The sequence below is a fragment of the Dermochelys coriacea genome, chromosome 28 (genome assembly GCF_009764565.3).
Source record: "Dermochelys coriacea isolate rDerCor1 chromosome 28, rDerCor1.pri.v4, whole genome shotgun sequence".
In the NCBI taxonomy this organism is placed as follows: Eukaryota; Metazoa; Chordata; order Testudines; family Dermochelyidae; genus Dermochelys; species Dermochelys coriacea.
Genome location: NC_050095.1, coordinates 5,734,107 through 5,747,212, shown reverse-complemented (window position 1 = coordinate 5,747,212; position 13,106 = coordinate 5,734,107). Strand labels below are relative to the sequence as shown.

At 44.3% G+C, this 13,106-nt stretch overlaps 4 protein-coding genes across 14 annotated transcripts in view; 2 read left to right on the top strand and 2 right to left on the bottom strand.

Moving 5' to 3' along the window:
* Positions 1-13,106, bottom strand: part of LOC119849376 (zinc finger protein 420-like) — a 3,142,523-nt gene that overhangs the window by 65,192 nt on the left and 3,064,225 nt on the right. The gene's annotated exons all lie outside the window — the stretch shown is intronic.
* LOC119849403 (zinc finger protein 501-like) overlaps positions 1-13,106 on the top strand; it is a 1,099,011-nt gene that overhangs the window by 176,771 nt on the left and 909,134 nt on the right. The window lies entirely within an intron of this gene.
* Positions 1-13,106, top strand: part of LOC119849388 (zinc finger protein OZF-like) — an 875,044-nt gene that overhangs the window by 467,152 nt on the left and 394,786 nt on the right. The gene's annotated exons all lie outside the window — the stretch shown is intronic.
* LOC122457693 (zinc finger protein 70-like) lies at positions 4,845-5,765 on the bottom strand. Its single transcript, XM_043503600.1, has 2 exons — positions 5,738-5,765; positions 4,845-5,488 (listed from the first exon to the last, which is right to left on the bottom strand). Exons 1-2 carry the CDS (start codon positions 5,763-5,765, stop codon positions 4,845-4,847), a joined length of 672 nt encoding a protein of 223 aa, XP_043359535.1.

The following is a 13,106-nucleotide window of genomic DNA, read 5'->3' as shown; positions in this document are numbered from 1 at the left end:
TAATGTTCCAAATCCCAGCAGGTCATTAAACACACCATGGGGGGCATACAGGGCTAGAATATACACCGAGCTGCAGGAATCATCCTTGTGGAATATGAGAAAGTCAGAAACTATGCGAATGTGCATCAGTAGCTCCTTGTCTTTGGTGTTATAATTCCTGTATGAGGTGTTTGTACTATGCTCCTGCATGTTGGGGAGACTCTTTTTTGATATTATAATAATAATGGCATAAACAAAAGTTAAGCAGTGGGGTTGACACAAGAACAAATGGCTGCAAACTGGCCATCAGGAAGTTTAGGTGAAGTTTTCTAACCATCAGAGGAGTGAAGTTCTGGAACAGCCTTTCCAGGGGAACAGTGGGGTCAAAATTCTCACTGACTTCAAGGCTGAGCTTGCTAAGTTTATGGAGGGGATGGTATGATGGGACTGCCTGCAATGTTCTGCATATTTGTATGCATGTATTATGTTTGTGTTCAAAGTTATGAATATTGGCTGCATACTTGTTTGATTCTAAGTAGGTTTTAGTGAAGCACTTGGTCAGCTTCCTGAGAAAAGACTATTCTCGTAAGTGCCCAATCAAGAAGCCCTTAAGCCAACAATGAACTTGGAGATGCAAATCCACATCTGGGCTTTCCCAGGAATGTGGCTTGACTGGTAAGGAACTCAGTCATGCATGGACATGTGACATGCTCAGGTGACTCCAAAACTCCATTTTGTAGCTGGACTTTCTATAGGAGAGAGGAGGGGGTCTCCAGCCATAAGAGAAAAACTATTTAAATCCCTGGGAGACCCCTCAATTTTGTCTTCAGCTGGCTAAAGAAAGAGCCTCTCTACCCCAAAGATACTTGAAAGAAACTGGAATAAAGGACAGTAACTACAGGAGGTATGAGTGATTTCTGGGTCCAGACTAGAAGGAGACTAGTCTGTAAAAGAAAGCTTACTGGAACTGGTGAGGTTTTTATCTCTATTCAGTTTTATTACTGTACTAGACATAGACTTGTGTGTTTTATTTTATTTTGCTTGGTAATTCACTTTGTTCTGTCTGTTATTACTTGGAATCACTTAAATCCTACTTTCTGTATCTAATAAAATCACTTTTTACTTATTAATTAACCCAGAGTATGTATTAATACGTGTGGGGGGCAAACAGCTGTGCATATCTCTCTATCAGTGTTATAGAGGGCAAACAATTTATGAGTTTACCCTGCATAAGCTTTATACAGGGTAAAATGGATTTATTTAGGGTTTGGACCCCATTGGGAGTTGGGTATCTGAGTGTCAAGGACAGGAACACTTCCTAAATTGCTTTCAATTAAGCTTACAGCTGTTAGGGGACGTGGTTCAGACCTGGGTCTGAGTTTGCAGCAGACTAGTGGGTCTGGCTCAAACCAGGCAGGGCACTGAAGTCCTAAGCTGACAGGGCAGGAAAGCAAGAGCAGAAGTAGTCTTGGCACATCAGTTGGCAACCCCCAGGGGGTTTCTGTGATCCAACCCATCACAGTCCATATCATAGGATTAGCTAGGAGAGATCTTCTGTAGGGCCTGGGTTACAAATGCTTTGGGAACCGAATACATGAGCATTTTGCCTAGTTCTAAATAACTTACTGTGGAATTCTCTCCCCAGATCATCTGAGACAATATTGACTTAAGTGGTTTTCCAATCATTTTAATGGGGTCTCCAGGGCTGGTGTTAGACCTAGACTGAAGCCCAAGCCCTGCCGCTTGGGGTTGAATCCAAAGCCTGAGGGCTTCAGCCCCTCTGCGCAGCAAGGCTCGGGCTGCAGCTGCATCCCCTTCCCACAGCAGGGCTTGAGCTACTGCCCTGATGCCTGGGGGAAGGGGCAGGTCCTGTTTTAATTTTTGTTGTCAGAAGGGGGTCACGGTGCAATGATGTTTGATAACTGCTGACTTACACAACTGAACTCCACTGTGATCATCTGCACTTGTTTCAGTTAGTTGCACAGTTTGGGGTCTGCTGCTGTTCTCCATTTCTGAGTGGATATTTCAAGTCAGGGCTGTTTCTTTGTTAGCATTTGTTAGCAGTAAATTGGAGAGTTCTCTCCTGTTGACTGAACTGCACTTGAACTCTCCCCATGTCATCATGGAGAGGTGGGGAAAAAGCAAAACAAAAGTGAAAAATGATGACTTTAGCAAATGGTCATTTGTCTCAAAATCTCCAAGAAATCTACATCCTGTCAAACTAAACTTATATCCAATTGGGCAACCAAACAATTTTCAGGAAAGATAGAACCCCACATCTCAGAGAGAGAGAATACATGAAAATGAAAGAGTCAAGTGAAATTCCAGAGTAGGTTACATCTGATAACTCAAAATTAGGACAAGAGATTTCTCCCATCACATTCTCCTCTGATCCATACAAACCTGTGTCATTCAGCACTGTCTCATTATTGAGTTATGTTATTTGCTAAATTTTTAGCATCCTCACAATGGAGAAAAAAACAGCCAACTTTTCCACAAGTGTCTTGCCAATAGATGGAAACTAGGATTTAAACTCCAAATGATCACACTGTGTTAGAGATCCATTTGAATTCCCCTTCCAGGTTTTTGACACTTTCATCTCCTGCCATAGTGTCTCTAATTTAGGATTAAAGAAATCAAAGTATCATCTCCAGGCACAGACAGCTGAGAACACTTCATCACATGACACTTTGAGAGGTGGAGGGACAGAATGTGAAGAAGATAAACTCTGCATAACTCTGACAGGAGGTAACATTTATGGAGTGATGGGGAAGGGAGGAAACTCTCTGGGTCTCCCCATATCCTTCCAGTGTCACAGAGGCAGAAATGACACTTTTTCCCCCTACTCCTGCTCCTCTACATTTAATAATAATGAAAAAAGGTCCAAAAATAGCTGCTTTTCAACACAACCCAGAGCAATGTGAAAACAACTGAGAATGATACAATCTGTATCATTGATGACCCTAACAATAACTTTGCAATAGAAGGAATGGTATAAATGTGATTCTCCCTGGTTCCTGGAAGGAGGGATGCACCCCTCTGACATTATGTGATTAAAATATGACCACATATTGTTGCTACCACTGTTATACCATTGAAACAAATCTTGTACAAAGTATGTCATGTAAGATGTCAAAGGAAAAGTTATGATTTCTTGAATGTGATTATCCTATTTGTATGCAGGCATCATTTGTTTTATCTGAAGTTATGAATATTGACTATATACCTGTATTTCAAATGTGTTTGCTCCTGTGGTAACACCCACAAGGTAATTTACATCTAGTCTAGCCAGAACCTTCGCCCAAATATGTACATTTCTGTGGATGTTCTGGCTACAATGAATAATGATCTCTGCTATGACTTAGCGACCATGCAAGGTCATGTGACTAGATCATGTGGTACTAAACTCCATCTTGTGCCTGTAATTTTCCAAACTGAGACTGAGAAATTTCCCTCTACATGATTGCTCTCTAAAAATATATCAGAGGGATAAATACCAGAGAGGGAGAGGAATTATTTCAGCTCAGCACCAATGTGGACACAAGAACAAATGGATATAAACTGGCCATCAGGAAGTTTAGACTTGAAATTAGATGAAGGTTTCTACCCATCAGAGGAGTAAAGTTTTGGAATAGCCTTCCAAGGGAAGCAGTGGGGGCAAAAGACCTATCTGGCTTTAAGATTAAACTCGATAAGTTTATGGAGGAGATGGTATGATGGGATAATGATTTTGGCAATTAATTGATCTTTAAATATTCATGGTAAATAGGCCCAATGGCCTGTGATGGGATGTTAGATGGGGTGGGATCTGAGTTACTACAGAGAATTCTTTCCTGGGTATCTGGATGGTGACCATAGTAGGGGTCGGGAAGGAATTTTCCTCCAGGGCAGATTGGAAGAGGCCCTGGGGGTTTTTCACCTTCCTCTGTAGCATAGAATATGGGTCACTTGCTGGAGGATTCTCTGCTCCCTGAAGTCTTTAAACCACGATTTGAGGACTTCAATAGCTCAGACATAGGTGAGAGGTTTTTCGCAGGAGTGGGTGGGTGAGATTCTGTGGCCTGCCCTTGCAGGAGGTCAGACTAGATGATCATAATGGTCCCTTCTGACCTTAATATCATCTATGAATCTATAAGCTATAAAATATCCTAGTAACATCTCCATTTTGCCTCTTTCCTGCTCTAACCTCTGAACTATGAACTAATGGAAGCATTGTAACCAAGGGACCAAGGACCTTCCAGTGATTTGGAAGCAACCAGAGACTAAACAAGCCAGCAGTTTATGCCATCATTGCTTCAAGCCTGATTCAAGAACTTGGCAATTATTGTATATATATGATTCCTTTAAACAATTTTAACTCTCACCTCTTTCTTTTCTCTTATAAATTAACATTTAGATTTTAGATACTAAAGCATTGGCAACAGCATTATTATTGGGTAAGATCTGAATTATATATTGACTTGGGTACATGGCTGGTCCTTTGAGTTTGGAAGAACCCTTTGATTGATGAAATTGGTCTTAAATAACTATTCATCATTAAGTCTGGTTTGGTATATCTTATAGAAGAATAACCACCAGTTTTGGGGTGTGTCTGTGCTACTTCTCAGCAGTTTATCCTAAATATGGTATTTTCAGATGTGACCCACTGAGGCATGGTGACAACTCCCATTACTCATGGGATAATGGAGTTCATAGAAAGGACAATGGAGTCCACCCCAAAACACGGCAAAATGGAAAAGGCAAAAATTGGCAACTCATCTGGACAAGCTGAGGGATGATAGTGATGCAAATGGTTCGAACAGCATTAAAAGTTACTACATGGTAATTAGTAAAAGTACTAAAGAAAACAAAATATTTGAATAGCCCTACAGTTTTTCCTGGTGTTTATCTTCCTTGCAGATTCTCTGATGATCAATAAGGGCTGAGCTCCAAGTGAAACTTTTCCCACACTCACAGCATTCATAAGGTTGCTCACCTTTGTGGATTTTCTGATGCATAATAAGGTGTGAAGGCTGAGTGAAGCTTTTCCCACACTCACAGCATACATAGAATCTTGCCCCCATGTGTATTCTCTGATGTGTAGTAAGGTCTGAGCTCTGAGTGAAGCTTTTCCCACACTGACAGCACTTATAGGGTTTCTCTCCTGTGTGGATTCTCTTATGTCTAGTAAGGCTTGAGCTCTGAGTGAAGCTTTTCCCACACTCACAGCATATATAGGGTCTCTCTCCCATGTGGATTCTCTGATGAGTAGTAAGTTCTGAGCTCCGAGTGAAGCTTTTCCCACACTCACAGCATTCATAGGGTCTCTCTCCCGTGTGGATTCTCTGATGTATAGTAAAGTCTGAGCTCTGAATGAAGGTTTTCCCACACTCACAGCATTCATAGGGTTTCTCACCTTTGTGGATTTTTTGATGTGTAGTAAGGTGTGAGCACTGAGTGAAGCTTTTCCCACACTCACAGCATTCATAGGGTCTCTCTCCAGTGTGGATTCCATGATGTTTTACAATGGCTGAGCAGTGACTGAAGTTTTTCCCACAGTGAGTGTGTGAATTTTTACTGGTTTCAGAGTAGCAGCCGTGTTAGTCTGTATTCGCAAAAAGAAAAGGAGGACTTGTGGCACCTTAGAGACTAACAAATTTATTAGAGCATAAGCTTTCATGAGCTACAGCTCACTTCATCGGATGCATTTGGTGGAAAAAACAGAGGAGAGATTTATATACACACACACAGAGAACATGAAACAATGGGTTTATCATACACACTGTAAGGAGAGTGATCTTATACATGGGAGAACTTTTACATGATGGCATATATCACAGTGGTAGATGCGCAGGTGAACGAGCCTCTGATAGTGTGGCTGATGTGATTAGGCCCTATGATGGTATCCCCTGAATAGATATGTGGACAGAGTCCCCTGACGGTTTTCTGCTGGGTTGTGGTTTCCTTGAGGTCCTTCTGAGTTTCCCAAAAGTAAATTAATTTACCCATTTTCTCCCCTGGTTGGTTTCCCTGCTCCCTCTCCGGTCTGTGCTGAATCTCACAAACTTTTCCATGCTCATGACTCATGGACACATTCCTTTTGGATGTTTTGGATAATGCTCTGTGTGGTTCCACTTCCTCAGCATCTTCCGTCTGAGAATTCTGCTCCTCATTTTCATTCACCATTGCATCACCTGCTGTGATAGAGACAGAAACCTCAAACAGGGATCAAAAAGAGAAGACCAAACCAAAAAAATGCTGGAGAAATGTCAAATAAAAATCAGAAACTGAATTTCCCCAAATTCTTCCCCCAACAGGGAGACAGGAGGGATGCAATTCTGCCATCATAGCCCATCCATATTCTCAGTTGGAAGGGAGGAAGCTACCGTGAGGTGTCAGGATATATAGGAAGCCGTGAGCTATATCTTCCTTGGGGATATGACACTTGCTGGGGACAATCCTGAATTCAAAGCACTCCCAAAGTCTTTGTAGGGAATCCCAGATGTTTTCTTCAGGCACTTACACATTCTGAGTAGGTTTCATGTTTTCTCACCTGTGCATGGACCTCTCAGGATCAACCTTTTCTCTGAACCCTGGAGGTCTGGGATCCACGGCTCTTCCCTTTCTTCCAGCTGGGAGATCACATCAGGTTTGGAAACTGGAAACCCTGGTCAGATGAAAGAAAACAAAGATCGGGTGAATTCATAAGGCTTTGTCATAAAAAAATAGTCTATTAATTTAACTCCAGTCCTTAGTAAACCAGTGAAATCCCAGGGCCAGCTCCCCAGGTCCTCAAAGGTGCAGAACACTTTGGTTATGAAGGATTGAACTACCCACATATTGGCTGGGAATATGCACAGACAGACACTGTGAAATTTTGTAACCCTATATTCACTCCACTGCAAAATTATGATATATTTTGTACAATATATACCTTGTGAGGGATCATTTGAACGTTACCATCCTATTAAAATATTTGGCAAACCTGTATGTAAAGTTATGAGATTTTCCTGTATGATGTTACTGAGAATGTTACTATTCTTGAGAGCCTCCACAGACCAATTCCTCAGAGACAGCAAGCCTCTTGCCTGGTCAAATAGTCATTCTCTGGCAGGGGAAAGGTGTGAACAAGAAATTTGCATTTCTTCACAGGGATGGCTTGAAGCTCACATCCACAACAGACAGCCTGTCACCGTGATTCAGCTGAAAATTGAAGATGTTTCTAGTACAAAGAACTGAATGATAAAAAATGATGAGGAAAATGTTTGAAATGCACTCTCTCTCTCCTTTTCTCTCTATTCATGATATCAACAACACCTGAAGAACTGAACTTGGGCAGGACAGGGGGTTGGGGCAGTCCTGGCTGAAAGGAAAGCCAGCCTGTCACAACATGTGGTGAGAGAAAGACATTTGCTTTGAATTCATTTCAGCTTGTTAAGTTAGACGTTAGTTTGCATTTCATCTTTTATTTCTTTTGTAACCAGTTCTAACTTTTATGCTTCATTACTTGTAGTCACTTAAAATCTTTTCTTTCTGTAGTTAATAAACAAGTTTTATTGTTCCATCTAACCAGTGTGTTTGGATTAAAGTGTGTGGGGAAACTTCATTTGGGATAACAAGGCTGGTGCATGTCATTTTCCATTGATGAAATGATAAGATTTTATACAAGCTTGTATTGTTCAGTTACATGCTGCACATTTCTGGGGGAAGTCTGGGACTAGAGAATTTGCTGGTGTTCTCCTGGGGTGTAATTCATGAGTGGGTGACTAGCAGGTAGCTGGGAGTGAGTTACATGCTGGAGACTGTGCGTTAACTGGCCAGGAATGGCTGTTCTCGCAGCAAAGCAGTCTAAAAGGCAGCCCACGTTGGAGAACAGAGGGCACACATCTGTTCAACAGTCCAGATTGTACCCTGCATAATGTCACAGACACTCATTATCAAAGTCTCCTAAAATACAGAGAAGCTAAATCCATGTCTCAGAAAGTGAAGACTCCAGACAGAGGGCAAGTCACCCTGGCACTGCTTCTTGCTGACAGAGAGGTCCAGAGACAATGAGAGAGTCCTGGGGAAGTTGGGAACAGTCAGCATGGGGTTCAGTGGAGTAAGGAACAGGAAGGGCAGGGATATCTCTGAAAGCAGGATCTCAGCAGTATTCAAGGTCAGGAAAGCACATATTGCAGCATTAGGGAATCTAGCGGGTCCAGTGTAATATGCAGGAGTATGAAAATCCCTTCATGTGGAGAACACTGGGAAATTAGAAGCTATAATTCAGGAGCAACAGACTCTTATTTGTCTGGAAAAGCAGAATGTGAAAAATAAGAATCAGGCCACATGACTTAAGGAATGATGGACCCCAAGATTCAAGGAGCCTGCAGAGAACAGACATTGTGACTACTGCAGATGGGGAAAGGGGAGTAAGTCTCTCTGCATCTCAAGAAGTTTCACTACTCCACTAAACCATTTTTTTATTCTGGGGTGTAAACCAGATGAGTGAAGAGTTGTGTCATCTATAATTTTGGGTGGCTTTCAATGTTCTGCTGCTGTAGCTGCCTTTTCTGGATGCTCCCAGCCAGCATTCAAGGACGCACTGAGTGTCTGTGTGATAGATGACCCTGGACCAGCAGCTCTGACTCCAGCAGCCTGCTTCTTACACCCTGGCACATGCTGACTTCCAACAGTCTTAGATACACCTGGCAAGAGATAGCAACACCTCCACTCCTGAATTTTCCCAAAACCATGTGCTCCACCATGGCTATTTTTCCTGGACTATTCAGAGTAATAAAGATTGTTTGCTCCTCAAAAGAGACAAATGGCCTAGCTTATGGCTTTAACTGGAGTTAGCTCTAACCTCAATTAAAACACAGCAGTGGATTCGTTTAGATTAAAAGTAAAACATGTTTAGTAACAAAAGCATTTAAAGTGAGTTCAAGCATAAATGAGAGTTAGAAATGACTACAAGCAAGTGAAAGTGAGCAATGCTTTCTGGAGACTAGGACCTAACAAAAATACAGTCCTGGTTCACGTTAAGATTCTTACCACACTACTTTCCAGCAAGATAGCAGCCCACCCCCTTGCCCAATATTTCCCTCAAATACAAAGTGCTTGGTTCCTTTGTCTTAAGTGAAAGATAACTTGGGATTCTCTGCCTCTCTTTTGTACAGTTCAGTGAACCTTTGAAAGGGAGTTTTCTGCAAGTTCCCCTCCAAAGTAAAGGGCATGAAGGAAGTTCAATGCTGGTTTCTTTCCCTGCTGGTGTTTGCTAAAGTGCAAATTGGTCTATTCCTGCAATATCCTCCCCTGCCATGATGCTGAGTGGTTATTTCTGCCTCCTGTTAGTTTGATGGGTTTGTTTATCATTTATGTAAATTGCATTCCCATTGACTCTTAATGTACCCTGAAAGTGCCTTCTAGGTGGCAGCCTTTGTCTAGGCTGGGGTAACGTCAACCCTGGCTGGCAGACACACTTTAAGAACATTATTCCCCAGCTATCTGTAATCTTACATTTGTCCTTCTTAAAAACACTATGCAATAATATTAATGAACATTATGTCAGTAGCTTTCTATTGATATCTTACACGACACCTTTTCAATACAGGTGAAGACATTAGTGAGCTGGGGTACACTGAATGGGTCAGGCCAGTTGAAACTCACTATCAGATACCACAGAGCCCTTGCCCCTCTTGCACTGATATGATGTGAGGGTCACAGACATAACCAAGGAAGTGCATATTTGTGCTGGGTAAGCACTGTGGATACACATGACATTGTAGTCCCGGTCTAGTTTAGGAGCAGGATAGTTGCAGAATTCCAGTCCAGGAGTCGAAAAGGCAGGTGGCCTGACACCTGTGGGGGAAGGAGGGGAGCACTGAAAGAGACCAGGAAGGGGACCGGGTGCAGCTAGCCCTTTCACTCATTAGAGCACCCGCTCCCCTTCCACCCACTTCTCTCAACTCTCCCAAGTTTCTTGGGCCCCAGGAGCACCCGCTCCCCATGTTCTCTCCTCCCCTCCCATTGCCCACAGCCTTCCTCACTAGAGCTTCCCCAAAATTTCCCACTGCCCAGCCACTTCCCGTCTCACCTTCCCTCTGCCCCAAGTTGTCTTTGCTTCCAACTCCCAAGGGCTTCTGCTTCCCTCCCTCCCATTGCTAGCTCCCCCATTTCCTGAAACTAACACTACATACCCCCACCTCCCCTTTACTCCCACCACCACCACTCCTACTAGCTCCTTGACATCCTGACCCATGCCTTCCCATTTCTTCCGGCCCTCCACTGCATCACAACTCCCTACAGAACCTACCCCACACATCTCCTTCCCCTGGCCCCCAGAAGTCCCAGCTAACAGGAACTATTTACCCCAAACCTACCCCACACCAGCATACCACCACCTGGACACTTCCCTACTCTCCAACACCCATCCTACCACTGCCTGGACCCTCCCAATGATTGGTATTTATTATTTCTATTACGATAATGCTCATACCCCAGCCACTGACCATCATCCCATTCTGCTGGATGGTCTACAGACACAGAACAAAAAACCACAGTCCCTGCCCCATGGAGCTGACAAACTAAGAAGAAGACAAGAGACAGATGGGATCAGACAGACATATGGGGGAGGTGTCCTGTTTTGTATGCTGAGCCAAATGCTAATGAAGAGATTGTGAAATCTGCAAGGGAAGAAATGTACATGAAAAAATAACCAGCAGGATCCCATTTGCAAGTGAAGATTATGGCAGGTCGGGGTACATTTGGGTGTACAGAATTAGACTCTGCATCTTCCACCACAGAGACAAGCTGGCAGCATGACTTGTCTCATGAACAGAAGATGTCAGCCAAGCCAAGCCATTCCAGTAAAACGCTGGAAGGACTTTCCATGAGCATTGCTGTATAACATATGAAAGGATCAAGTTACATAAATGTGACACTCTGTACCTCAAAGCAGCACCCTGGAGCCCCCATATTCACCACTGTCATGTGATTATAGGTTTTCTATATTCACTGCTGACACAGTGGTGTAGGGAGGGCCCGGGTCCCCCAAACCAAGCCATCAACCAAACCCTGGACGGCAGCCCTTTTTGATGGTGGCTGCTGGTCCATTAGTTTATATCCTGACAGGATATACATATACATATACATAACAGGGTTGTGAGTTCAATCCTTGAGGGGGCCATTTAGGGATCTGCAGCAAAAATTGGGGATTGGCCATGCTTTGAGCAGGGGGTTGGACTAGATGACCTACTGAGGTCCCTTCCAACCCTGATATTCTATGAACATAGAGGCTTCCTTTAATAAGAAGTTCTATGAACACCCCGTCTCTCACTCACCTGGGGGCTCCGGCCCGGGCAGAGCCTGGGGCTGCTCAGGGGGCTGGTCCCGGGTGGACAAAGCCCCCCCCCCGTTAATGATGCCCCCCCAGCACAAAGCCAGGGAAGCATCAGCTGCTCCAGCCCGGGCTCCTGGATCACAGCGGAGCCAGCTGCAACCTCTGGTCTGGGCCAGGAGCTGCCCCGTGCCCGGGCTCTGGGCTTTGTTCTCCCGGCTGGAGGGTGAAAACCTGTGGTGTGTGACTTTTAATTTGCTCCTTAGGCTGCACTGAGCATGCTCGCCGGAACAGGCTGGAGAGGGGCAAAACCAGGGAGGAGCTGGAGTTAAGCCCAGGGGTGAGGCGCTGGCAGAGGGTAAAACCCCGGCCTAGGCAGGGGCAGAGGGGGGGACAGTTACCCCGGTGGACTGAGATCCCAGTGTTTGCAAAAATAGTGTGTCTGCGGGACAGGACAGTCCCAGGGCTGGGTACTTAGAGGCCCAGCCATCCCAATGGCTAGTCACTGCAGCTTCTCTCTGCCTGCTGTCACCTACCCGGGTGCTGTAGGAGACTTGATTCAGTGAAATATTTTAACCCCCCCCCCCACCACCACCAGAAACAAAGAATCTGAGTTACCCAGGAAAGAATTTTCTGTAGTATCTGGCTGGTGAATCTTGCCCATATGCTCAGGGTTTAGCTGATTGCCATATTTGGGGTAGGGAAGGAATTTTCCTCCAGGGCAGATTGGAGAGGCCCTGGAGGTTTTTTGCCTTCCTCTGTAGCATGGGGCATGGGTCACTTGAGGGAGGCTTCTCTGCTCCTTGAAGTCTTTAAACCATGATTTAAGGACTTCAATCGCTCAGACATAGGTGAGAGGTTTTTCGTAGGAGAGGGTGGGTGAGATTCTGTGGCCTGCGCTGTGCAGGAGGTCGGACTAGATGATCAGAATGGTCCCTTCTGACCTTAGTATCTATGAATCTATGAATCTCTGATCAATTGATATGACTGCCTAAAGTTTCATAGCAGTTTGCAAATTTGTCTTTGCGGCTGCTGGGATTCCCTGAATGACTCTCCCTTCCACTGCATGCATCGGATGAAGTGAGCTGTAGCCCACGAAAGCTTATGCTCAAATAAATTCGTTAGTCCCTAAGGTTTACATGAAATCTCCCCACTGTATTTTCCACTGCATGCATCCGATGAAGTGGGTTTTAGCTCACAAAAGCTTACGCTCAAATAAATTTGTTAGTCTCTAAGATGCCACAAGTACTCCTTTTCTTTTTGCGGATACAGACTAACACGGCGGCTACTCTGAAATCTCCCTTCCTTGTGACCCATTTTAAATATCCACTTGCTCCTCTTCAATTGATTACCTTTTAAAAGGTTATTTTCGTTACTCTTGGCAAGGCGGGCAAGGTCTGTGCTTCAGCCTATGGGCATTGGCTCCGTCACTTTGGCAGACAGGCTCACTGCAGTGAGGTCAGGGATGCAGCTGTCCTTGGAGAGAAGCTGTGGCAGGCAGCAGAGTTCGCTCGGCTTCATTCTCTGTATTCAGAGGCAATTCCTGGCCCGGAGTAGCTTCCTAGGACCCCAGCACTGCGGTGAGCTATTTCTAGAGAAGGGGTGTGTGTCCATGTGCTGTGTTTGCCTCTGTTCCAGGGCTGGCATGTTTGTGTAAAGAAAGCAAATCACACTTCGAGTTTGCCCAAAATCTGTGCACTGATTTCTCCTCCCCTGGGAAGCCATGGACCTGCAGGACAAAGGCCATCTCTCGCTCAGCAGCATGGCCACGCTGGCTACAGTAGGATTATATGATCAATGGCAATACAATACTAATGCAAAAAAGAAA